This window comes from Cyphellophora attinorum, assembly GCF_001299255.1.
Source record: "Cyphellophora attinorum strain CBS 131958 chromosome Unknown Contig47, whole genome shotgun sequence".
In the NCBI taxonomy this organism is placed as follows: Eukaryota; Fungi; Ascomycota; class Eurotiomycetes; order Chaetothyriales; family Cyphellophoraceae; genus Cyphellophora; species Cyphellophora attinorum.
Genome location: NW_017253275.1, coordinates 90,713 through 115,650, shown reverse-complemented (window position 1 = coordinate 115,650; position 24,938 = coordinate 90,713). Strand labels below are relative to the sequence as shown.

The following is a 24,938-nucleotide window of genomic DNA, read 5'->3' as shown; positions in this document are numbered from 1 at the left end:
CGATCGATCGATCGAACGATGGGAGCGTTTTCCCGGAACTGTGGAGTTTGCTGATATCTAAGCTGCCTTCAGCGCCGTAGCGTCTCGTATCGATTCGATTCGCTGGATGTTCGCTTCGAGACTAATCCCACATCAAAGTCAGATCTCTCAAGTACGTGCAGAATTGCCCTTGGACAATGTTCCTTGCAAACGACCTAGTATCCCATCCTCCGTATGTCGGGCGTGGGGCTGCGGCTAGAATGTGTAAGTTTCCATGTTGCTTTTCTGTGGACCAATGTTGTCGAATGAATCTGTCGCCGATCAATTGTCGGCAGTGTCGAGCTCGATGTCGTCCGCACGAGCAGGCGGTGGCGAGTCAGCGGCTGAAACGGGAGTCAGCTTTCATTCAGGCCCATTCCATAATGATATCATCTTGTACTGCGGGAGCAGAGATGTCCGTACCTTTGCGATCATCGCCATTAGCTGGAGCATCGCGGTCGTCGTCTCGATGGTCTCTATCCTCTCGGTCGCGGCCACGATCGTCCGGGCTGCGAGAGCGACGACGGCCCTTTTCGTAGTCTCGATCGCGGTCTCTGTCACCACGGTCACGATCGCTGCGACGATCATCTTTGCGGGGCGAGTAGTCGCGGCGACGTGGAGATTGAGAGCGACCATAGCTTCTGCGAGGAGGGGGAGAGCGATCACGACGATCACTGCGGTCGCCGCGGTCGCCTCTATCGCCTCGTTCGGAACGACGATCACCTCCTCGGTCGCCTCCGCGCTCGCCTCCACGCTCACGGCCAGCATCAAAGCGCCAGGAGGCAGAGGGAGGCGTTCTGGCCCACTGCTAGATGTTAGTAAACTATTGTTGAGGCCGAAGGAAATGTGTCACCTCGATCTTCAAGACATCATCCCTGCCGATACGCTTGTTATGCATCTCGTGGTAGGCATCATCGGCATCGCGGCGACTTTCGTACTCGACGAAGGCGAAGCTATGCATCGTCAGCAGGGCTATCGATGGGCATAGAGATGGATACGTACAGTCTGCTGCTAGCAGTGCGGGGAGCCGGGATGTCGCAGCGGACAAGTCGACCGTAGTGTTCGAACTCGTAGGCCAGGTCACGAGCTCGAGTACCATGACCAAAGCCCGAGACGTAGAGAGTGGTGCCTGAGCGAGACATGTCGAGATGACCCTTCCAGGCTTGTTCAAAGAGGCTCCCTATGGACAGGACTGGTAGTAAATAAGAAGAAGGATGGACGGTGTATCGAACAGAGAAGAGAGGAGCAACATGAGTCCAACTTGAAGGGAAGGTCCAAAAGGCCGTTTGCACTAGAACCAAAAGAGCTTAGTTCCAAACCGGCAAAGGAAGCGCAGTGACCCTGGTCAAATCTGAATCTGAATCTTCGACATATTCACTGCTCAGCTTTAGTCTGTTTCCTTGATGCGCCCTGCTCTTTACAAGAAACAATCTCAGTACGAGTTCAGTCACTTCGTTATCTGTTCGACTCAAGCGGGCCTCAACACGTCCATTCAATCCCACAGCGCGCTTCTTGGAACTCCACAGCCTGCCCGATTCTCTCCGTGCTTTCGATAGTCGATCTGAATTCGCGAATCTGCTTCACTGCAAGGCTGTCTGCTCGACTTTTTATCTGGGCTCGATAATAGACGTGTCACAACGTTCCAACCACACTTCTCCGCTCTCTAAGACGCATTATGCTTTCGCCGTCGCAATAACGGCGTTGCTCACATGGCACGAGGACCAGATCTTTCTCATTGTTACTTAGAAGGTTGCCGGTAGAGTAAAGATAAGCTGCTATGCGTTTGGGCGAGAAGCAGCCTGCGATCGTTGACGGAACTGGCGGTCAGAGTTCCTTGAAGGTGGAGGATCTGGTTAATGTCCCGGAAGTGAGCTGCGTTGTGCCTGTCGCTCGTTTGCAAATGCTGATCACCTCAATGTACAGAACCCAGTCGCCACAATGGATCCAATAACACAATTTCGCCTCACGATCTCCACACCATTCACTGCAGCGTTCTGCGCAGGTGGTGTTGCTGGAGCGGTCTCGAGAACGGTCGTCTCACCCCTCGAGCGATTAAAGATCCTCTACCAGGTCCAGTCCGTCGGTCGGAACGAATACAAAATGTCCATACACAAGGCGCTCAAGAAGATGTGGGTCGACGAAGGTTGGCGTGGCTTCATGCGCGGAAATGGCACCAATTGCATCCGTATAGTCCCTTACTCGGCGGTACAATTCAGCAGCTACAGCGTCTACAAAAAGTTCATGGAGCCATCACCTGGCGCCGACTTGACTCCTTTGATGAGACTAGTATGTGGCGGTGTGGCAGGCATCACGTCGGTCACTTTCACATATCCCCTGGACATCGTCAGAACACGACTATCGATACAGACAGCCTCCTTCGAGGCGCTAGGAAAGACTCAGGGCAAGCCACCCGGCATGTTCGCCACAATGAAGACCATGTACAAGACCGAAGGCGGTATACTTGGCCTTTACCGAGGAATCATCCCTACCGTCGCTGGGGTGGCCCCATACGTCGGTCTGAATTTCATGGTTTACGAATCAGTTCGGAAATATTTTACAGATCCGGGAGAGAAGAACCCCGTTTGGTACATGAAGCTTGCGGCAGGAGCTATCTCTGGCGCAGTTGCCCAAACATGCACATATCCCTTCGACGTGCTGCGGCGGAGATTTCAGGTTAACACAATGTCTGGAATGGGTTACCAATACTCGTCGATCGGAGGTGCCATAAAAACCATCATCACGCAAGAAGGCATTTTCGGGCTCTACAAAGGCATCGTGCCTAATTTGCTGAAAGTCGCACCCAGCATGGCGAGCAGCTGGCTGTCATTCGAAATGACTAGAGACTTTTTAGTGAGTCTGAGTCCAGAGGCGGAGGAAGAGCCATTATGAGACCAGAATTCAATATCAGGTCGGTAACTGAGGCCACCAACGAGTTCCAAATACGCGGCACAGTCGACCAGAGGCTATGTCAGAAGATAGGAAATGGTGCAGGACGAGTCGACCGCCTTGTTTTGGGGGCCATGGGATACACGCTTGGCCAGTATCTGGGTAGACTTGGTCGAGGCGGTCATGTAAATCATTCAGCGCTTGGATATGGCCAATACTTCTGCATCGCGCGGCGCTGATCAAAGGAAGATGAGGTAGAATGCATTCATGGATTCTGAGTTTAGAACACTGCGTCTACTGCAGTCAGGGAGATATATTTCTGGTCATCCAACTTCAAGCAAAGCTAAAGCTATCGCATGCTGGCATCAGCCCTGCAGTTCTGTCGTTCCTGCTTGTACCCGAGCGCGACTCTTGCTGGCCGGACGGACTCTAGACTTATGCTAATCTCCAACATTGCCATTCCTGAATAATGTTCTTGCAATGAAACGAATTGGTTGCCTTCACAAGGCGACTACACGTGGCAAAAAGGCAACCTTTCTTCTCATGCGCCACTTGTTCATCGAGATCCACTTGGTTGAATCGTCATCATGATTTTGTTCAATTGCCTCGATTGCAACGAACGCTACTTCTTTGATATTGCCCGACAGTCTCACTGCTTGAACATCATCCCTCGAAGGCCAATTCGGATTCTGTTACGTTCTCACCATGGTTCGCCACAAGAAAGATGGCATGTCCTCCAAATCCAAAAAATTCTCCAGCGGTCACTCACGCCACACGCCTCGCAATGCCACAAAATCAGGAGACACCGACCTCGATATCCCCGTCAGCGTCATTGACGAAAATGGCGAGCCTACCTCCACAACAACGACCACTGGCAGCGCAAAGCCACCCTTCAAGGCCGCCTGTTGGGACTTCAACCACTGCGACTCCAAACGCTGCTCTGGCAAACGCCTCATGCACTTCGGCCTCATGCGCGAGATGGCAGTTGGGCAGAAATTCCCCGGCGTCGTCATCTCGCCTAACGCGAAGAAGGTCGTCTCTCCAGCCGACCGCGAATTACTAGAACAGCACGGTGCCGCTGTCGTGGAATGCAGTTGGGTGCGCATCAAGGAGATTCCCTGGGCACGTATCGGCGGGAAGTGCGAGCGCTTGCTGCCCTACTTGGTCGCGGCAAACCCAGTGAACTACGGACGCCGTGGCGGCTGAACTGCGTGGAGGCGCTGGCGGCATGTTTCATGATCTGTGGGAAGGAGGAGTGGGCGCGTGGTGCTGCAGCACTTTCCTTACGGCAAGCCGTTCTTGGAGATCAACAGTCAGCTCTTTGCGCGGTATCAGAAGTGTAAGGATGAAGAGGAAGTCAAGAAGGCGGAGGAGAACTGGATGAAGAAGCTGGATCGGGAGTATGAGAGGAGTCGGAAGGAGGGCGAGGAGGGTGGGGATGCCTGGGCTGGGGGCAATTTGAATAGGCAGGAAGTCTATGATGAGAGTAGTGAGGAGGACGATCAAGATGAGGACGAGGATGAAGAAGACGAAGATGGTGGATTCGTTCAGCAGGGTGTCTCATTAGACCTGCCGCCCGATGAGGAGGACGAAGAGGAAGAGGCTATGATGGCGGAGATAAGGCGGAAAGTTCTCGCCTCGAAACCTTTCCAAGATCCTGGAAAGATGGCGAAGGAGGAGAAGAGTGAGCCCGTCGATGCACAGAGGTCGGACGCCATGCTCAAGAATGAGCCACCTGGACCGCCGCTGGTTGATTCAGACGAGGAGTCTGGCTCGGATGAGGACTTTGACGACTTCAACAAGATCGTCAATGCGACGCCGGTGACTGACAGAACCGGTATAGTGGCACGTGAACGAGCAAAGAAGCTCGAGGTAGCCAGCGCTTCCTTCCAGCGCGAAGTCATCTCGGCGCCCAAGAGATGGTGAGCCGTCGAGGTGACTTGCCCAAGTAGAGCTGTATAGGGTCGCATTGGTCCAGCAGCAGGAATTCGAGGACCTGGCTCTGCGCATCCGACACCTTGAGCCTCCTTGACCCAAGTCTCCTCTGGATTGTCGTTCCCTTGTGATGCTGAGCCGTGTAATCTCACAGTGGATCCCAACTTTCAAACTCGAGACCGATCTCAACCCGCCACCTGTCCCTGCTGCTGCTGCATTTTCTGCTGCAACTGCATCAACTCGACCCTCTTGTTGTCGCTCGCACCCTGCAAATCCTTGATCCTCTCTTCAGTCCGCTCAATCTCCTTCCCAATATACTCCAGCCGCCCATCCACGGCACTCACTGCCTCAGTGCGCTCTTGCTTGAGCAAAACAGGTCCAACGAGCTTGTAGATGCCGGCACCGTCGCTGAGGGTGTCGAACTCGGATTTGACTGCCTCGTTCTCGGACTGCTGCGCCTCGAGTTTCTGGCGGGCTTCTAGCGCGGATTGGAGATCTGTTCGAGCCGGTGTTAGGAGGAGAGGCATCGTGATGTGGGAGACAGCGTACCATCTTGAAACTTCTGCAGTGCTTCCGAGAGCAGCTGCAGTTGTTGTTGCTCCGCCATATGAACAATGATTGTGTAATCTGGATAGTACTAAGTAGAAGCGCGGAGAGTGCCTGGGTTATTTTGTGCCTGAGTGATAATCGGCGCTAGAGGTGGTGGGGCGGCCTCCGCGGGCGGCAACTACCTCACTAGCAGATCAGTCCTACACTCATCTCTGCTTCACTTCGATCAATTGACAAGAATTCGAGCACGCCTTTTGCACTCGACACTGCGGTGCCAGGAAGGCCTCTGTCGCGATTTTCCAGGCAGACACAAAAGTTGACCGCGAAACCCCACCTCCCGTATCAGCCCGAATATCAACAGTTGTCACTACCTAATTTAGGTACCACTTAGCAGTTCAACCTCTGAGGAGGCCTCTGGACAGCCGCGCACGGCGCTGTCGTCAAGATCCGCCAACATGTCGAACACCGACTTCCTGGGCCGTGCCATCGACACGGTGAAGAAGGCCATCGAGATGGACAACGCAGGGAACTACGACCAGGCATACCAGCAATACTACTCGGCACTGGAACTGTTCATGCTCGCGCTGAAATGGGAGAAAAACGCCAAATCCAAGGAGATGATCAGATCCAAAGCTGGCGAATATATGGAGCGCGCAGAGAAACTCAAGGCACATATACACGCTCAAGATACAAAGAAACCAGCAGCAATGGGTGTTAACGGCAAAGCTGTGAACGGTGGTGGCAAAGGCGACAGCGGCGATAAGGAAGAGGAGGATGCTGACAGCAAAAAGTTACGAGGACAGCTCACGGGAGCGATTCTTACTGATAAGCCGAACGTCAAATGGGAGGATGTGGCGGGTCTGGAGGGCGCGAAGGAGGCGTTGAAGGAGGCCGTCATTCTTCCAATCAAGTTCCCACATCTCTTCCAGGGCAAGCGGCAGCCGTGGAAGGGTATACTGCTTTACGGCCCTCCCGGAACTGGTAAATCTTACCTGGCGAAGGCCGTCGCGACAGAAGCCAACAGCACATTCTTCAGCGTATCATCCTCAGATCTAGTCAGCAAATGGATGGGTGAGTCGGAACGATTAGTCAAACAGCTGTTCAATATGGCCCGAGAGAACAAGCCAGCCATCATCTTCATCGATGAGGTGGATGCACTTTGTGGTCCGCGTGGAGAGGGCGAGTCTGAGGCTTCGCGAAGAATAAAGACGGAATTACTAGTGCAGATGGACGGTGTCGGCAAAGATTCGAAGGGCGTCTTGATCTTGGGAGCAACGAATATTCCCTGGCAGCTCGATGCCGCCATCCGACGAAGATTTCAGAGGCGAGTGCACATCTCACTGCCCGACACGCCTGCAAGAATGCGAATGTTTGAGCTTGCCGTGGGCGACACCAAGTGCGAACTGTCACAGCAGGACTACAAGACGCTGGCGGCTATGAGTGAGGGCTACTCGGGCTCTGATATCAGCATAGCAGTGCAAGACGCGCTCATGCAACCAGTCCGAAAGATTCAGACTGCGACACACTATAAGAAGGCAAGTCTGACGATGCTACGCCTAGTAGCGGTTTTGCTAACATCTTTCCAGGTTACAGTCGATGGCGAAGACAAGTTGACACCATGCTCTCCGGGCGACAGCGGTGCTATGGAAATGACTTGGGTGGACGTCGAATCGGACAAATTACTAGAGCCCCCTCTAGTCGTCAAAGACTTCGTCAAAGCTATCAAAGCATCGAGACCGACGGTGAGCGGTGAGGATCTGAAGCGGAGTGCCGAATGGACAGCGGAATTCGGAAGTGAAGGTGCTTGATTGCGATGCTTAGCGACGGATTCACTAATTCCGCCCGTTCACATTTCTTTACATAGGACGAGCATTGGTGCTGAGTTGGATGGCATCCATACAGTGGTCGAGACACACGGGCGCGCCCCAATGCTGGACGCTTCTCGGATATGAAAAGTTCCTGTGCCGTCTCAAGGCCTCGAACATCTGATCGGCATCGTAGCAAAACCTTCGCCAAATATCACGTGATTTAGCCGTTGCCAAGACTCCGCTTCTGACTTTGAAGCCCTCTCTACTTCGCTTTCCATTTTGTCTTCTTTCAACTTTTTACCACATCATCAACTTCGCTTCTTGGCTGGACGGTTTATATATGCGGGCGAGCCCTGACCAACCAGACACAATTGGTGGTCAGATGACTGCGCCCGGCGCACCTCCATTGTTGAAGGATGCCTGCACTGCTGGAAGATCCGCTTTCTCCATTAGTGTACCGAGTCTCCGGAGAAGGACCTTTCGCAACAGCAGACAACCCGCAGATTCCTTCGTCAATCTTTCCCAGAACAGTCACATTGCGAGATCGCGTGACAATAGCGACTCTGATCCCATTCTTCACGCCAGATGATGTCCCGAAAAGATTGCTCGCCTATCTTGGCGACAATCTTAATAAGGAGATCGATGGCGGCGATACATATCCGATGATGGATCAGATGCCTGTAGAGGCGTTTGGAAAATACTGGTTCGGTAATTTCGGCGCTGTCATGATCTTGGGAGATATTGGCGGCGTCGAGGCTGTTACGGAGATGGAAGAGGCTGGGGCTGACTGGAATAAGCTGTGCTTGGGCAGTTTTTATGTCAAGCCAAATTATCCTGGTCGCAGCAGCCATGTCTGCAACGGTGGCTTTCTTGTCACGCCTGCGGCTCGTAACAAGGGCGTCGGCAAGTCCATGGGTCAGTGCTACTTGGAGTGGGCGCCCCAGTTGGTAGGTCTCAAAGGTATGTGCAATGTGGATCTTGCTAACGTCGCCTAGAATTACACATACTCAGTCTTCAACCTGGTGTATGAGACGAACACAGCGTCAACCAAAATCTGGGATTCGCTGGGCTTCAAGCGGATTGGTCGGGTACCAGGATGTGGCAAGCTGAAGTCGTTTCAAGACCCCGTCGATGCTATAATATACGGCAGAGATCTCAAAGCAGAGGGCGAGCTCGTTGGCAACGAAGAGCGATTTGATAAGATCCGCTACTATCTGCGGCATTCTTCTTACCCTCAAGGCGCTGATCGCTCCGAGAAAAGCCGCCTAAGGAGTGCCGCTACGCATTACAAGCTGATACCCAGCGAGGACGGCGAACCGGAGAAGCTGATGTTGAAGGACAAAGAAGTCATCTCGGATCCGCAAGCTCAATATGATATCGCCAAGCAAATGCATCTCGTCAACCATGGCGGCATCAACAAGACTACCGCCATGATTGCGACAAAGTATCACTGGGTACGAATCAAGGAGACCGTCAGTCATGTCATCAAGGACTGCGAGCCATGCAAAGTTCCCACCAATAAGGGAGGTACCTCAAGGTCAGACTCGACGAAAAGAGTGAAGAGCGCGGACAAGACACCGCCCGAACCCTCGGACTCTCCCATGATTCCACAAAACCAAGCACAGCAAATCGAGACACCACCCTACGACCCCTTGGCAGCATCGGCACCATATCTCCGACCCATATTTCGCCTCACCAGTACAACAGCATGGACCCAAGCGTCGGCATGGGCGGTGATGCTGTAATTCACGAGCTGGACCCCACATACGACGACATGAACATAGACCCGACCATCCTGGCCCAAATCCAGCAGATGGCCCAAGATGACTTCGACAATCAGCACCACGACTATGGTCAGGCGGCAGGTCTTGCAGACTATGTGGACGGTGTGACATTGGCACAGCATCCAGATCAGAATCCTTTTCATGCACAGCACGCTGACCCTGGCTTCAATGGACAGCATCCCGACCAGGATATCAATGGCGGCCAGCACGCGGAACAAATGTTCAATGGCAATCATTCCGATCCGGCATTCAACCGCCACAACTCTGATCAGACGTTCAGCCCGCAGCATCATGCCCAAGCATTCAACCCTCAACATCCGGAGCAGCAATTCATTCACAACCCAGCACAGGCGATGATGCAGCACGATCATGTTATGGATGGCACAGACGGGTCTGGACTGAACGGCGCTGGACTGAACGGCGCTGGGCTGAACGGCGCTGGGCTGAACAACATGCAGCCCATGCAGAACGTCCTCACTCAGGCACAAATGGATTATATCAACGGCAACACGGGCGACTACAAACAGCAATAGACTTGATTTTGGCGTTCGGATACCCTGGAGGCGGCAACATTGGAGCACTTTCGCGTGAAGCGTGTGTACAGAGAGGAGATACATTCGTTATGACAACAACCTTCGTTTACGAAAGCATGATTTGGCAGACTCATCGAGCGCTGGATGGGCATTATGATCTGGCAACACTTGATGAAGAGATGGGGTTTGAGCAGAGTGTTGAGTTGGAGGATTCTTCGGCCGATGCATGGCCCAGCATAGACGTTTGAAGAGCAGCCTCTTCAAGAAATAGTACGGGCGACGATAGCAAAGACATCATAAAATGCACATGTTCAAGTGATACATTCGTGTCTATGACAATGTTTTGAAAGTCACTCACATTGTCTGCTCCGCGAGTCCTCCACCTGCACCTGGGCACGCGCCCCCCTGCGCTCAGCGAGCCTCGCCTTGGCATTTCCGGCACTGTGGAAGCCTTGTTTGCGGTTCACGAGATTTTGTGCAAGAACGGCCGAGTTTCTCAGAACACACTCACGGAGGACACCTGCATTACTACAGCCTCAAACTCCCACAGCGACAATGGCTGCCTTCGGAGGCCAGACTCCGACCATCATCGTCCTCAAAGAAGGCAAGCCGACGCAGCTTCCCGCCGCCGCACTTTTTACTAACATGGTATAGGCACCGATGCGTCCCAAGGCAAAGGCCAAGTCCTTTCGAACATCAACGCATGTTTAGCAGTACAGAACACCGTGAAATCAACCCTCGGCCCCTATGGCGGTGATCTACTGCTCGTAGACGGCAATGGAAAGCAGACCATCACCAACGACGGCGCGACCGTCATGCGCCTGCTCGACATCGTCCACCCCGCAGCCCGAATACTCACCGACATCGCTCGGTCACAAGACGCGGAGGTCGGTGATGGCACAACATCCGTTGTGGTACTGGCTGGTGAGATTCTAAAGGAGATGAAGGAATTTGTTGAGCAGGGTGTTTCAACACAGACTATTGTGAAGGGCCTGCGGCGGGCAAGCGCCATGGCGATTAACAAGATTAAGGAGATCTCGGTCAGTACGACGGAAGGGAACAAATACGACACACTGCGGAAATTGGCGGCAACAGCTATGAGCAGCAAACTGATACACCGGAACGCGGATTTCTTCACGAAGATGGTCGTCGATGCAGTACTGTCGCTAGACCAGGACGACCTAAACGAGAAACTGATTGGCATCAAGAAGATCACAGGCGGTGCGCTGCAGGATTCTTTGTTTGTGGATGGCGTTGCATTCAAGAAGACGTTCTCATACGCTGGGTTCGAGCAGCAGCCCAAAACATTCAAGAATCCGAAGATCGTGGCATTAAACGTGGAACTCGAACTCAAGGCCGAAAAGGACAACGCGGAAGTGAGGGTCGATCAAGTGCAAGAATACCAGGCGATTGTGGACGCGGAGTGGCAGATCATCTACAACAAAATGGAGGCACTATACAAGACGGGCGCGAAGGTAGTGCTCAGCAAGCTGCCGATTGGCGATCTAGCAACACAGTACTTCGCGGACCGCGACATCTTTTGCGCAGGACGTGTCACCGCCGATGACCTGGAGCGGGTATGTCAGGCGACCGGTGCTGTCATTCAGTCGACGTGTTCCGACATCCAGGATTCACATCTCGGCACGTGTGGGCTGTTCGAGGAGAAGCAGATCGGTGGTGAGAGATTCAACCTGTTCTCAGACTGCCCGGAAGCCAAGACGTGTACACTCATTCTGCGAGGAGGAGCGGAGCAATTCATTGCAGAGGCCGAGCGGTCATTACACGACGCCATCATGATCGTGAAGCGAGCGCTACGGAATAGGAATATTGTGGCCGGCGGTGGTGCAACCGAGATGGAGGTGTCAGTATACCTGCACAAGCACGCCGACAGAAACGTGCCGAACAAACAGCAGGCGATCGTCAAGGCTTTCGCAAAAGCACTGGAAATCGTCCCTCGACAGCTCTGCGACAATGCTGGCTTCGACGCGACAGATATCCTGAATCGTCTACGGGTAGAGCACCACCACAATGGAAACGTCTGGGCTGGCGTCGACTTCGACCACGAAGGTGTGCGGAATAACATGGAGGCGTTCGTGTGGGAGCCCGAACTGGTGAAGGTCAATGCTATTTCGGCAGCCGTGGAGGCAGCATGCCTGATCCTCAGTGTCGATGAGACGATCAAGAACGAAGAGTCACAACAGCCGCAGGCACCTGCACGAGGCCTACCGCCGGGTGCAGCGCAACGAGCGTTGCGAGGCAGAGGGAGAGGTATGCCGCGGAGATGAGACGAGCGTGGCAGATGGGCTCAAGTACTTTTTCGAGATGGCCATGATACCCAAGAAAAGAAGCGAATACTTAGATCCAACATTACTGAGAAGCACGGTGCATCGCGTGCCGGCACGATGCGGTTCATGGGTCACCACGTGTAACAACCATGGGGGATAGACTGAAAAAAAAGCATTCCTGGGGCAGCAATGGGCGTTAGCGAGACTGCATACAGGTAGCTGACCTGGGTCTGAGCTTGTCAACGACCAAAAGTCCCTCCCTTCCAACTTCTATTCGCTGGACACCTGCATGATCATAGCCCAGCTCTGACCGCATGTTGAAGACTGCCCCCAGTCTCCTGCCCTGTATACACTTCTTTCGGGCATGAAGCTTTAAGTCTAAACCCAAGACAGCTTGATCAGAGGATGGACACGCCTGATTCGGTTTGGGGAAAGTTCTCAGAGTCAGCTCACTAGGTCAATTCGAGTGCGCGCTGCCAGGCGAGGACGAATTAACGAGATACCAACGCATCGGTTTTACAGCCAGCCACAAGCACGTTGTCGACTGTATATGTACTGCGTGCGGTGTGCACAGACCATCTGCGTGCCCGAACGGGTATGAGAAACGCGAATCTGTAGCGAATGTAGCGATAGGAAGGGCAGCAGAGGTGCTCGCTTCGCCCAAACGAGAGCCTGGAGCAGGCCGGGAGCCTGGGGACGAGGGGGTTTCTGTGTGCGGTTTAGCAAAAGGTCAAACTTCGAAAATGCATGAGCTAGCATGTCTGCCAGGCGACACCGCTTGTCCAGTCGTTGTGAGTTTGATATGGATATCTTGTGAAGCTCGATTTCGCTTACAGGAGGATTGATTGGAGAGTGAATGCAGGAAGAACCATACAAGTGACCTGTGTAGGCCGTGTCTCTGTGCAGGCGGCTAGATATTGTCCTTCATCACCTCCCGCCGTTCGTTAGCCTCTGTGTTTCTAATTCCAAGACTTGACCCTCATACAAAACTCTGCCTCCTCGAAGACCACTATCGTTACTCCTACGATTCACGATCATAGCATAATCACTTCTAGGCACGACGTCGAAATTGCCTTGTGGTTGATTGAAGCACAGACAGCGCCGATCTGGGGATCTGGAGCTTACTTAAGCCGCACAGGACCCCTGGGTTTGCCTCTGACGCGGGTCATCGGCACCGACTCAAAGAGACTGGCAGAAGAGCCCAGACATTTCCGCGTCAGCGTCGACAACTCGACGACCCCGTCTAATCTGCGCTTCCATCTTTACTCTTCACTCAATCGCTTCTGAAACTTCCTGTGCAAGGAAAGGCCACCCTCAGACACACATTCCAACCTTTCCCATTCATAGTGCCTTCGAGGCGAAAACCCTGCGAGCGCAACTCCCATGTCTTACGGCTACCCAGGACAAGGCGGCTACGGCGCAGCACAGCATTCATACGGTCCTCCTCAGCCGTCATATTCACCACAGCCGTACCAACAGCAGCAATATCCCCAGCAAGGCGGCTACGGCTACGGCACACCTCCTCCACAGCAGAACTATCAATACAGCCATCCTCCGCCACAAAACGCGCCGTACGGCTACAATAATCCCCCACCGCCGCAACAGGGAGGCTATGGCGGGTACGGACAGCCTTCCCCTCAGCCTAATGGCTACCCAGGTGAGTCGCAGCTTTCACAGCACTGGCCGAACGAGGCTGACACATTTCAAGGCCCTCGACCAGGCATGGCCAACACTCACCAGCAACGACAAGGCGGCCCTCCTCCACCACCATCCGCCCCACAATCTTTCGGCCACGGCGCACCCAACAATTACAGCTTCCAGTACTCAAATTGCACGGGAAAGCGGAAAGCTCTGCTAATTGGCATAAATTACTTCAACCAGCGAGGCCAGCTGCGCGGCTGCATAAACGATGTCAAGAACATGTCGACGTACCTCAACCAGAACTTCGGCTACGCGCGAGAAGACATGGTCTGCCTGACCGACGACCAGCAGAATCCCATGTCCCAACCAACCAAAGCCAACATCCTGCGCGCCATGCACTGGCTCGTCAAAGACGCCCAACCCAACGATTCTCTCTTCTTCCACTACAGCGGTCACGGCGGCCAAACGCCCGATCTCGACGGAGACGAAGACGACGGCTACGACGAAGTCATCTATCCCGTGGACTTCCGCCAAGCCGGCCACATCGTCGACGACGAAATGCACCGCATCATGGTCCAGACTCTCCGTCCGGGTGTCCGCCTCACCGCCATCTTCGACTCCTGCCACTCCGGCTCCGCCCTCGACCTTCCGTACATCTACTCCACTTCCGGCGTGCTCAAGGAGCCCAATCTTGCGAAGGAGGCTGGCCAGGGCTTGCTCTCTATCGTCTCGTCTTACGCCCGTGGCGATTTGGGCGGAATGGCCTCGACCGCCATGGGACTCTTCAAGAAAGCGACTACCGGTCGGGATTCGTACGAGCGCAACAAGGTCACTAAGACGAGTCCTGCAGATGTCATTATGTGGAGTGGCAGTAAGGACGAGCAGACGAGTCAGGATGCGAACATCGCGGGCCAGGCGACGGGCGCGATGAGTTGGGCGTTCGTGACGGCGCTGAAGAAGAATCCGCATCAGAGCTATGTGCAGTTGTTGAACAGTATACGGGATGAGTTGGCGAGCAAGTATACGCAGAAGCCGCAGCTGAGCTGCTCGCATCCTCTGAGTAAGTCTCGCTCTATCCGAAATCATTAGTGTGCAGTCGCTAACGAATTTTGCAGATACGGATCTTCTGTATGTGATGTGAAGGAACCTGAAGATAAGATGGGTTGGACAGGAAATATATACCCGTGGCAAGGGAGATTTCGTCAGACTCTCCCAAGCTGGCAACGGCGGCGTTTCTGGGCAAAACGGCAAGCATGGCAAGCATGGCTACAGCACAGAGGATGGATCTTTCACGGCCGATACAAGCAGGCCCAGGAATGTGAATAATGAAACTGGCAGTGAAAGGCACGGCATGGAGAGAACAGCGAAACATTCGAGAGGACCGTTGTGAGGACTGTCCATTGGACAGGAAAAGTGGCTAGCGTGACATACAGCGAAGCGATCTTACCTTGAGCTCTCTCCAATGCACGTACGTTCGTGAATATCGTTCACAGGAAGTGAGATATTCCACACCCACGTTGAGTGTCGCTTCCAGTGTCTGGCATGAAGCAGCTTCAGCACCCTGATGGAAGTCACGAGCCAATCAGAATGCCTGCCGTAACCACGTCCGACAGGTCTCGAGAACTAATAGTAGCTTCCATTGATCACATCCGCAATTGTGAGGTAGGTCCCAGTACCAGGAAACACTCCTGCCAGGGAATTAGCCAGACGTTCAGGATGAAGCTTACCTCGGCATTAAAAACGTGGTAAACAGTCACACGTGGGCCACGTTGCCATTTCATACCACGCATCAATCCAGCGTCCTCCTCGGACACTGCTTCTTCGCACTATCAAGCGTCAGTCAGCGACGCGTCAGCTGTAATGCGCAGACACACAGCGCGACCGTGTAGTGTGTCCATGGACCGAGCCCATATATGGACCTGCCGAATTACGTTAACCTGAATCCACATTATCGAGGACGCGTCCGAACTGGGTGTCTGGCATGCCGTAAGAGCAAAGTCCGCTGCGATGAGCAGCGTCCTGTTTGCAGACGATGCGTTCGGCTTCAGAGACCGTGTGTCTACACCGTCAAGCCGCCCCGCAGTAATGAGGAAAATAGAGCAGGAACGGGAACCAGAGCAGTGATGCCTCCAGATGAAGGTGACCACTCCGTCGAGTCACCGGGATCAGCGATTGTGGTGACAACAAGCCCCTCGTACGCAGCAGCTACGCCGATATCTCAGCTTCAGACGCCTTCACTACAAGCTGCAATGACCTCGCAGGATATTTATCTATGTACGACTATCGACCTTATGGCTGCGAACGGCACACAGCAGTCCTTAGATTACTTCATCCATCATGTTGAATGCTTCACGCTTACACTGATCGATGCGATCAACTGGCAGCTCTTCAAAGAGCACGCAGCGCTGATGGCTGATCGATGCATAATACTAGACGCAGCGATCCGTGCTCTTCAAGCCATCCACAAAGGTCAAGCCAATGGCATCGCCCTGACCAAAGCAGCAAGCATGTATCATGCCGCGGTGGCTCAGTTCCAGCTTTCGCTTCTAGGAGACCCTCCACTACCATTCGACGAGATGTTCGCAACCGTGCTTACACTCAGCTTTGGCCAGGCACTGAGCCAGAGGCGATGACCTTCGATCTGTTGTTGGACGAGAACGGCATCGCCAGCCGGCGGATTATAGCCACGTTCTCGAGACACCCAGTATCGACAATAGACAGCAGAATAGCCGCGTGGTTGCTCATCGCTCACGCTGCAGCACGGCGAGGAGGTAACACCGGCTTGCTCTCGTCAACGCTACGGAACTGCTTAGAGCACCACTACTATGCCCATCCGCTCCCACCGGTCCTGCCAACAGATCCCAGGGTTCCGCTTCCAACCGAGGTCTCGATACTGGCCGCACTCACGGCACCCATATTTGACATGTGCACGCGCATACAAATCATAGCTGGCCACACCGCGGACCTCTCACACTACCACAGATCTCGCATCACAGCCGATGACCAAGAAGAGGTCAACATGCTCCTGAAACAGCTAGAGACCCAGCTACACGACCTTTGGAAGCAAAGAACTCCTCTTCTGCGTCACGATTCTGTGCAAATTCGTGAGAGTCTCGCAGCACCAATCGCGATCCCGTTCCTACGCCAAACCAGGATCTGTAAAGCAATGTACCACACCGAAGTGGTCGAAGTGGGCAGGATCCTGAGTGATCCTCCATTCGCCTCTGATGAAGCTCGAGTCCATATGCGTGCAATCCGAGATCTAGTGATGGAGGAACTCGAAGCGAATAATACCAACGAAGAAGCAGACAAGGCCCTCCCAGTGGGCTTCCTCCGACCACTTTTCCTCCATGCCATCGAGAGCCTGTACGAGCACGAATCAACTTGGGCAATAAAAGAGATGCGGCGTATCAAGGACTCTATTTGCCGAAGTGACTTCTTCGCAAGGTTTGCAGAAGGTCTCTGCCAGGCACAGAGGGCGAAGAGAAGACGGGTCACGACAAGGTGGTTCTGCTTGGAGGCGTTCGATGTGACACCACCGTATCTATGAGCTTGGAAGACGGCCAGTCGCACGGATCACTCATCTACCTGTCTCTCCAACCCTGCAGGCACCCGGAGAAGAGGCAATGCGCAGCATTAAAAGCGATTTCGGCCCCTTCAAGCTTGCTCGAAGTCGACTGCGAGAGCCTCAGACCGCGCCTTTGACTTCCGTAGCTTCGACCAGTGACAAACTCGTCTTGGCGAACTTCCTTGCCGAGACCTTCCTTTCGAAGAGTACATCTAGCTCTGCCACAGTCCTTCCCTTCGGTTCAGGCACGCAGAAGAACACAAAGATCCATCCTATAGCCGCTGAGCCAGCCCAGAAGAAGCCGCTACGGGCTCCCCACTGGGAGGTATTAGTGGAGCTCACTCGAGAAGGTCTGGAGACGAAAAGGAGAACTCACGTTCCACGCCGATGGGTTCAGCTGGTATGGCGTGATGACATTCGCCACAATGTTGATCACTGCGTATGTGAAACGGGACAAGACCACCGACTTACTGCGAAGTATCGAGGAAGGGAGCTCCGAGACCAATGCGTACGATATCGGCGTAACACCAGCATTGGCAATAAAGAGTGAGATGAGCAACAACGCCCCGATGCCCCATGGCAGATCGCTCGAGGCTGAAGATGAGTGCTGAGCAATTCCGAGTCCACCAACTAGAAGCATGATGACGACCATGGCGACGAATCCCCAGAGGAATAGAGTACGCCTGCCAATGTGCGGCATCAATACCCACTGCGAATGGCCATTAGGCACAGATCTGGAAATCCCAATTATTGACTTCACTTACTGCAGTGGCGACTCCAGCGATGCCCAGTGCGTATCCCACTATGGACATGTTGAATGCCTGATCAACTGGCAGGCCGGCTTGCTGCAAGAAATATGCTATAGACCCTGTTAGATGGAACACGCGACCACACGGGCTTACAGAACCCGAGTTTCGGGTGTCCGAGTATACGTACTGGCATAACTTCGAAGCGTTGTTCCCGAGAGCACTTGCATACAATAGCAGCCTGCAACGATGAGTGTGCGACGCAAGTTGCTACCTCTAAAACAGGCGATATAGGTTGCGTCGGAGTCGATCTCACGTTCATGCTCGGTGGTGAAGACCATCAACGCAACGTTTTTGTCAATATCGAAGGCTGAATTTCGTTGGTCCGACGTGAGGCGACGGACCGAGGCTTTGGCTTCTTCAATACGGTTCTGTCGGACAAGCCACCACGGGCTTTCCGGCGCCAGGTATGTTGCCAGGAAGAGTGGTATAGGCCAGACCCACCTGTAGCTTGATTAGTCTGGACCAAGATGCTCACATTGACGACGTACTGGACAGCAAAGGGCACTCTGTAAGCCCAAGGCGCCGACATGTTCAAAGTTCCTCTGAGCGTCCCCGATGCGATTAGTTGACCGAACAGCCAGCATGCGTTGACGTAGGCGGTCAGATGTCCGCGCAGAGCGGTCGGTAGGACCTCAACAGCATATACGCATGTCACGGTCTGAAATATGCCCAATGGCATGCCTATAGCGGACTTGGTAAGCATGTCCTTCCACGTACAAAGCAAACAGAGACTTACCGATCACTACCTGCCCAGCCTGAAGTTGTGGCAAGGCGTGAGCAAAGAATTGGATGAATATCAGACAAGGTAGCACCGCTAGAGCAAGCATCATGGTCTTCCGGAATCCGATCTTCTCCACAATATACCCAGCAATGACGAGACCGAACAGCTGCCCGACATTGCTGCCGTTAGTCAAGCCCGACTGCCACGGCGCTGGGATCTGGTAGGAGCCGTTGGGCTGAATGTGGCCGTAGGCCTTCTGGAAGGCAGGCTGAGCAAACAGACTCCCGATGAGCTTGAGATCGTATCCATCCATTATCAGAGCGCCAGACATCATGACACTCCATGCGATGGCCTTTGGGTAGAGTTTGACAGCTTGAGCGAAGGTAAGACTGTGCTCCTTGTTGTTGGCATCATCGGCAGCCGCGACAAAGTCCGATCGGGCGTTCCCTGTCTGGCTCCCGACTTGCATGGCCTTCTTCTCCATGGTCTGTTGTTCGGTGGTCACGGCTTTGGCTTCTCACTGCAGATGTGAATTGGCGGTGCTGTTATTGAGTGTCACATCATGGATGAGATCCCAGATGTATCTTATAGTGCCGTCGGTTGTAGCCCCTAGAAGGGCACACTGCACCTAAGGTCCAAAGTCTGCGCTGATCCGAGGACCTCGTGCCACTTCGTCGGGACGACATTGGTTCCAGAATATCAGATGGCATCGTGAGGTCAAGAACATCGAGAACGATGCCGTAGCAAGAACCAGAACTTTAGAACCCACGTGCCTGGGCTGGAGCATCAGCCCGCTCCTGATCGCTTATAGTGGATCACAGGCCAATGCTTCACTCCACAGGAGCCGAGGACAGCATAAGCTATACTTATAGCGGCCTAATCCGCTTGTCGTCCTGCAGCCAAAACTATATCTGAGACCGAGAGTCTTATCTGCTGCCGACACCTGTTTACTATCTGCGCGAGGTTGTCATGAAGTCTGTCCAAATGCGGCAAAATTGTTCGTTGAATCGAGCAGTGCACGTAGTTGCAGGCGGCCATGGTTTCGTCCAAGTCCCACGACGGGGCTTCGTGGGACGAGGACGGCTGTTCACCGCCCTGGTAGGAGCTTACAAGATGTGGCAGAGAACTTCTGACGTGCTCTCGAGGGATCGTCGATACCACCCGACGCGGTTGCGGCTGATCAGAACCTGTCCGCGTCTCTCACTGTCCTGAAGAGGTACATAGACCAGACTAATCCTGATCTTCGTTCTTCAAATCATCGCTTTAGTCCACGATCTCTTACCGTTGGACCCAGGATAAATTGAGATTGCAAAGTGACGAGATGACAACTACTACTATTACTACTACCAGCACCATCGCGGCCTCCCAAGCCACTCATGGCAATGTACCGAAAGGCTACTCACCATCAACACGCGTCGAGCCCATCCCACGTCCTGACTTCCCCCATCACCAATATCCACGCTGGATAGGCCACAAGTTCACCCCGACTGGCCAGGTGCTACCGTTCCCCGGAAACACAGTCCTTTGTCACCTCTCACAGTCGTCCGCCCTCCACGCATCTCTCACTGGACTGCACACGCTCCTGTCTCAGCATGGTCTTTCCCACTGCTTCGCCCTGCTGCCTCCATCGAGCTACCATATGACATTCTACGAAGGCATCACGTACCGCATCCCCACATCTACGAATTGGCCGGCCCCAGAAATACTGCCATACGACTGTTCTCTAGGCCAATGCCATGCACACGTCATCTCTCGGCTTTCTACTCTCCGTCTCGGTTCAACCGGGGGCGGTCCACCATACAAGCTGCGTATTGCCGGCTTCGAGCCTCTGACGGATGGAATCGCCTTCAAGCTCGTGCCGGAGAATGCCACGGAAGAAAAGCGCATGAGGAACCTGAGAGAGCAGATGGCCGATAGTGTTGGGGTGAGGCAGCCTGGTTTCGGTGTGTATGGCTTTCATATGAGCTTGGGATACTGCCTGAAGTGGCTGAGCGAGGAAGAGACAAAGGAGGTCAGCGATGTACTGGATGAGTGGCTGCAGGAGAACAGGACAGTGTCGGATGAAGGCGTGGAGTTTGGGGCGCCCGAGGTTTGTGTCTACGATGACATGACAGGGTTCAGGCGGGTGTTCTATCTCGAGTGATGTTGAGTCCTGTGTCACCATGAATGGTGCCAGAGCTATTCCTATTTGGTAAGGATTTTTTGTCTCTGGTTACACTGGGTTGCCGATGCGCTGTGTCTGAATACAGTGGAAAACGGCGAGCACTGCCAACAATCCCAAAGCATCACGGATGCGATGACGCTGGCATAGTCGCCAAGAGTCCGCACATGAACAGATCACATCACTGCTGTCTTGCACACTGGCACGGACGATGCTACAACACTGACGATGCTTTAACGTGCCAATGAGATTGTCTTGTACCTACTCTCCTGTTGAACCGCGGCCAGTGGCTCCCCGGGGGTGGTACAGGGCTGGCGCCAAGGCTGCCTAGCCTCTGACGCCACCCTTCAACAAGGCGTCCGAATCATCCTTGCAACCTCTCTTCTTCCCATTTTGCTTCGAAAGTGCGAATTATTACTGCGAATTCATCTGCTACAGCGGTGGCAATTATCACTTCTGCAAAGATCAGGCAACACACTACGGCTGTGTCTCTGACAATGACGATGTTAGCAGCTGCTATGGTGCCAACTTTGATCAGCCAATTTGCTGTCTGTCTATGCCCTTTGCGTAGCTAGGGCCTCGACGAATGCAACGCCGCAAACAGAGGCAGGGTAAGTACAAGGAGGGTGTTGGTCTTCAGTGATGCTTGATCGACGCTGTGCAGCTATAAAAGCTTCACAATGTCCCGATGGTAGCTGCTGCTCGTCACCTCCATCGATTCTGTTGGTCGAGTCTACTTTCCTTCTTCCCAGCCATGCTTTCCAGTCTTACTGCACACCTCTGCGTTCTCCTACTAGTGCTCGTCGCCGTTGTCAGCAACGCGGTACAGGCTTCCACAGCGCCGCTTTCAGCTACCTTGACCCCCGAAATCCTGAACTTCACTCAGAAGCTCGATCATTCTGCAAAGGACTCCCAAGAGACCTTCCAACAATCGTATCAGATTGTCACCGACTACTTCAGGGAAGGCGGACCAATACTTTTCGTTCAGAGCGCTGAAAGTCCACTGGTGTTGCTACAATACAACGTCTTCATTGACTGGGCAGAGGAGCTTGGGGCAATCGTAGCTACGCTCGAGCACCGCTTCTTTGGGACCAGCTATCCGGAAGACTTTCATTTCGCTAACCCTGGGCCTGATGACTATGCGCAACTGACACTAGATAATGCCATAAAGGATGGTGTTCACTTTGTGAATTGGATCAGGGAGACAGTTCCAGGCGCGCAGGACAGCAAGGTGATCTACAATGGCGGTGAGTTAGACCCATTCTATATCCACTCTTTTCGTGCGCTTATCGCCACGAACAGGCTCATATGGAGGCTTTCTTGCCGCCGAAGCCATCATACGTGAGCCTGATGCCTTTTATGGTTCCATTGCATCTTCCCCACTACTCTACTCGTTCGGTGGCCAAACGCTGGAAGGCAATCCGCACCACTACGCGGGCTTAGATATGGTTTCCAATATCTGGTTTGACGAATCAGCCGAGGCAGCTTACAAGATTCAAGAAGCCACCTCGTTGTTCTCCAGATGTGTGGCTGGTAAGACCGCCCGTTGGACGAGACTTCCTCAGACGACTGACAATATGCCAACAGAACAAAACTGTTCAGATGCGCTGCCAGATCTTCCTCTATGCTCTGAAGCCAACGCCACGCAATGGACTCAACTCTATGGCAAAGTCACCAGCTCCTACTACAGCATCTCTCAATTCAACTATGCCTTCGTCAATGTCTGGCCCTGGGCATATCCACTCCAGACCGCTATCAACCTCACACTGGCCGCAAGCTCTCCTGGCGAAGTCCTAGCAGTCCCACTTCGAGGCGTCAGCTGGGCTCAAGACGGCTGTATCGACCCCAACAACCGCAACCTGACTGGCCAGCCCACCTTCTTCGGCGACTCTTTCCAGTGGATTCGGTGCACGTACTTTCCAGGCAGCTTCGGCGACAGCCGGCCTGGTAGCCTCTTGCCATCCAGCAACACCACTGTTGGGGGTGACTGCTGGTCGCCCTACGCCGTTCCCTGGCAGGCGCCGGACTTCAATGAAACAAACGAGTACTTTGTCGAGAAACTCAACTTGACATTGGAGACACTGGATCAGACTGAGCGGCTACTTATCGTACAGGTACGTGGGATATTGTAGCGGCTTATGGCTCCCCGCAGCTAACAGTGACGTCTGATCGTGACCATTCGAGGTTGATTACTATGCACGATCTAGCCCATACAGAGGATTCGATGTCATATGCGACTATACCTAGAGGATTGAGGACGGCCACTGATCAGATCCGAGACATTAAATTGAACTACATCAAGGAATGGTTGGGGCTGTACTGAGTTGGGAGCGGGAAGAGAACATGTAGGAGACGAATATGAAGGACACTGATGTTGGGCGGGGCGCTGTGGGTATCTAGGTAGTGTCGTCGCTCTGCGATAGTCGGTGAAGGCTGTCGTCATCCGGCTTGGACATCACTATCAGGGCAGACTGAGAATGAAATGGATGTTATTCAAGTTGTTACAAATCCGACAGGCGCATTAAAAGCCTGCCGATCGATCAGCTAAGCAATCTTTCGACGTCCAGCGCCATTCCTAGATAAAAGAGTAGGCACTGAGATGTAGGTACAGTATCATTGAACCAAACTTTCAAAACGCTCGAACCAATCACTGCATAGAAGTCGCTTACATCAGGCGCGGCCTGTCTACCGGATATAGCAGTCGTCCATGTCATTATGCTGAGTGCCTTAACGACGACCACAACATGTGCAATGCATAGCATTCGTGTCTATAAATGTATTTGGTCACGTTCAGTAGCAAGCAATAACAAGCACCCGCTGATTTTAGCTATAGCCCGCCAGCAATATTCCCCCAAGACGCGCAGGTATACTACAACGACCAGGACGAAAATGGAGCCTCCGAAAGCACCGTCACATGTCCTCATCGTCGGCGGCTCGCTTTCTGGTCTCTTCACGGCTGTCGCGCTACTGCAACGCTTGCCCGCTACGACTCGGGTCACGATTCTAGAACGCTCGCCTTCGCCATTACTGCACGACCAGGGCGCGGGGATCGTCGCTGGAGGGCCGGTGCTGGAGTGGTGTGAGAGGTTTGCAGGGAAGAAGCAGGATGAGATGAGTGTGGAGAGTCGGGAGAGGCTGTACTTGGATAAGGGCGGAAAAGTCATCGATCGAGAGGGGACGAGGCAGCAGATGACGAGTTGGGATTTATTGTATGGGCTTGGACGGGAGGTGCTGGACGGTAACGGCACCGGATCGGAAAGGTTCAAGTATGCTTTTGGGAGGGAGGTGACGGGGTTGAGTGAGGAGCAGGGCCTCGTGAAGATTATGTGGAAGAGCACGATGCCAGAGGAGGGTGGGAAGGAAGGTGTGGAGGAAGGCGACTTCTTGGTCGCGGCGGATGGACCTAGCAGCCGGTTGAGGTCTATGCTGCTAGTGGATGAGAGCGCCTCGCGGACATATGCTGGCTATGTTGCGTTTCGGGGGACGGTCATTGAGACTGAGTTGAGTCAAGACGCGCGGGCGGTGTTCGTCGAGAAGTTCACCTTCTTTCACGGAGACGGCATCCAGATCCTAGCATATACCATACCTGGGCAGGACGGAACGCTTGAGGTCGGAAAGCGGAGAGTCAACTGGGTGTGGTACTGGAACGTGGAGGACGAGAGTCAAGAGTATGGCGACATCATGACTGATAGTGATGGTGGTAAACACCGTTTCACACTTCCAACTGGCGGAAAGATGCAACAACATGTCTGGGAAAGGCAGAAAGACCGCGCCAAGAAGAATTTACCACCGCAGTTCGCAGAGCTGGTCACGAAGACAGAGAAGCCTTTCGTGCAGGCTATCACAGACGTGAAGCCTCCCTCGAAGGGCACCGAAGTTGGCAGACTCCTGGGTGGCAGAGGCATGATTCTGGGTGACGCATTGGCCGGCTTCCGGCCACACACTGCAGCTAGCACAGCGCAGGCCGCATTCGACGTCTTGAAGCTGGACGAGGTCTTTGCTGGTGATCTTGGCTGGGCCGAGTATGAGAGGCAAGTCCTGGATTTTGCTCATAGTTGGCAGGCGCGAGGCGTCATGCTGGGTACGCGCTCACAATTCGGGCACCATCCGCTTGCGAACGGCTCAGATGAGAGTGTCAGCAGGAAGCAACTGCATATGAGGGAGAAGTAATGTCCAATTAGCGATGCCGCTGCGTCTGCGTGAGAGTTGCTAGCAATGTACTTGATTGAGACAGATCTGC

At 53.6% G+C, this 24,938-nt stretch overlaps 13 protein-coding genes across 13 annotated transcripts; 10 read left to right on the top strand and 3 right to left on the bottom strand.

Annotated features, from left to right (window-relative positions):
- Positions 1-300: 300 nt before the first annotated feature.
- AB675_3851 (Pre-mRNA-splicing factor srp1) lies at positions 301-1,160 on the bottom strand (the record flags this gene model as incomplete). Its single annotated transcript, XM_018143939.1, has 4 exons — positions 301-362; positions 442-823; positions 872-971; positions 1,021-1,160. The coding sequence occupies 4 exons, from the start codon at positions 1,158-1,160 to the stop codon at positions 301-303; spliced, it is 684 nt and encodes a 227-aa protein (XP_017994868.1).
- A 635-nt stretch (positions 1,161-1,795) lies between these two features.
- On the top strand, positions 1,796-2,907 carry AB675_3850 (putative mitochondrial carrier; the record flags this gene model as incomplete). Its single annotated transcript, XM_018143938.1, has 2 exons — positions 1,796-1,885; positions 1,942-2,907. 2 exons carry the CDS (start codon positions 1,796-1,798, stop codon positions 2,905-2,907), a joined length of 1,056 nt encoding a protein of 351 aa, XP_017994884.1.
- Positions 2,908-3,609: 702 nt separating this feature from the next.
- On the top strand, positions 3,610-4,830 carry AB675_3849 (Ribosome biogenesis protein TSR3; the record flags this gene model as incomplete). Its single annotated transcript, XM_018143936.1, has 2 exons — positions 3,610-4,083; positions 4,198-4,830. 2 exons carry the CDS (start codon positions 3,610-3,612, stop codon positions 4,828-4,830), a joined length of 1,107 nt encoding a protein of 368 aa, XP_017994914.1.
- Positions 4,831-5,024: 194 nt separating this feature from the next.
- On the bottom strand, positions 5,025-5,446 carry AB675_3848 (Prefoldin subunit 6; the record flags this gene model as incomplete). Its single annotated transcript, XM_018143935.1, has 2 exons — positions 5,025-5,335; positions 5,389-5,446. 2 exons carry the CDS (start codon positions 5,444-5,446, stop codon positions 5,025-5,027), a joined length of 369 nt encoding a protein of 122 aa, XP_017994878.1.
- Positions 5,447-5,843: 397 nt separating this feature from the next.
- Positions 5,844-7,196, top strand: AB675_3847 (Vacuolar protein sorting-associated protein 4; the record flags this gene model as incomplete). Its single annotated transcript, XM_018143934.1, has 1 exon — positions 5,844-7,196. The coding sequence occupies one exon, from the start codon at positions 5,844-5,846 to the stop codon at positions 7,194-7,196; it is 1,353 nt and encodes a 450-aa protein (XP_017994891.1).
- Positions 7,197-7,612: 416 nt separating this feature from the next.
- AB675_3846 (Protein SPT10) lies at positions 7,613-8,941 on the top strand (the record flags this gene model as incomplete). The annotated part of the gene is made up of 2 exons (XM_018143933.1): positions 7,613-8,143; positions 8,192-8,941. 2 exons carry the CDS (start codon positions 7,613-7,615, stop codon positions 8,939-8,941), a joined length of 1,281 nt encoding a protein of 426 aa, XP_017994915.1.
- Positions 8,942-8,970: 29 nt separating this feature from the next.
- On the top strand, positions 8,971-11,798 carry AB675_3845 (putative T-complex protein 1 subunit eta; the record flags this gene model as incomplete). Its single annotated transcript, XM_018143932.1, has 2 exons — positions 8,971-9,082; positions 10,168-11,798. 2 exons carry the CDS (start codon positions 8,971-8,973, stop codon positions 11,796-11,798), a joined length of 1,743 nt encoding a protein of 580 aa, XP_017994876.1.
- Positions 11,799-13,181: 1,383 nt separating this feature from the next.
- AB675_3844 (Metacaspase-1A) lies at positions 13,182-14,580 on the top strand (the record flags this gene model as incomplete). The annotated part of the gene is made up of 3 exons (XM_018143931.1): positions 13,182-13,455; positions 13,507-14,499; positions 14,555-14,580. The coding sequence occupies 3 exons, from the start codon at positions 13,182-13,184 to the stop codon at positions 14,578-14,580; spliced, it is 1,293 nt and encodes a 430-aa protein (XP_017994901.1).
- A 982-nt stretch (positions 14,581-15,562) lies between these two features.
- Positions 15,563-16,989, top strand: AB675_3843 (uncharacterized protein; the record flags this gene model as incomplete). Its single annotated transcript, XM_018143930.1, has 2 exons — positions 15,563-15,948; positions 15,990-16,989. 2 exons carry the CDS (start codon positions 15,563-15,565, stop codon positions 16,987-16,989), a joined length of 1,386 nt encoding a protein of 461 aa, XP_017994870.1.
- Positions 16,990-17,127: 138 nt separating this feature from the next.
- On the bottom strand, positions 17,128-19,021 carry AB675_3842 (General alpha-glucoside permease; the record flags this gene model as incomplete). Its single annotated transcript, XM_018143929.1, has 6 exons — positions 17,128-17,325; positions 17,384-17,716; positions 17,772-17,866; positions 18,028-18,257; positions 18,305-18,497; positions 18,553-19,021. 6 exons carry the CDS (start codon positions 19,019-19,021, stop codon positions 17,128-17,130), a joined length of 1,518 nt encoding a protein of 505 aa, XP_017994893.1.
- An 837-nt stretch (positions 19,022-19,858) lies between these two features.
- Positions 19,859-20,680, top strand: AB675_3841 (uncharacterized protein; the record flags this gene model as incomplete). Its single annotated transcript, XM_018143928.1, has 1 exon — positions 19,859-20,680. One exon carries the CDS (start codon positions 19,859-19,861, stop codon positions 20,678-20,680), a length of 822 nt encoding a protein of 273 aa, XP_017994906.1.
- Positions 20,681-21,452: 772 nt separating this feature from the next.
- AB675_3840 (Lysosomal Pro-X carboxypeptidase) lies at positions 21,453-22,945 on the top strand (the record flags this gene model as incomplete). The annotated part of the gene is made up of 4 exons (XM_018143927.1): positions 21,453-21,945; positions 22,001-22,231; positions 22,286-22,812; positions 22,883-22,945. 4 exons carry the CDS (start codon positions 21,453-21,455, stop codon positions 22,943-22,945), a joined length of 1,314 nt encoding a protein of 437 aa, XP_017994871.1.
- A 642-nt stretch (positions 22,946-23,587) lies between these two features.
- Positions 23,588-24,868, top strand: AB675_3839 (2,6-dihydroxypyridine 3-monooxygenase; the record flags this gene model as incomplete). The annotated part of the gene is made up of 1 exon (XM_018143925.1): positions 23,588-24,868. The coding sequence occupies one exon, from the start codon at positions 23,588-23,590 to the stop codon at positions 24,866-24,868; it is 1,281 nt and encodes a 426-aa protein (XP_017994890.1).
- Positions 24,869-24,938: the final 70 nt, after the last annotated feature.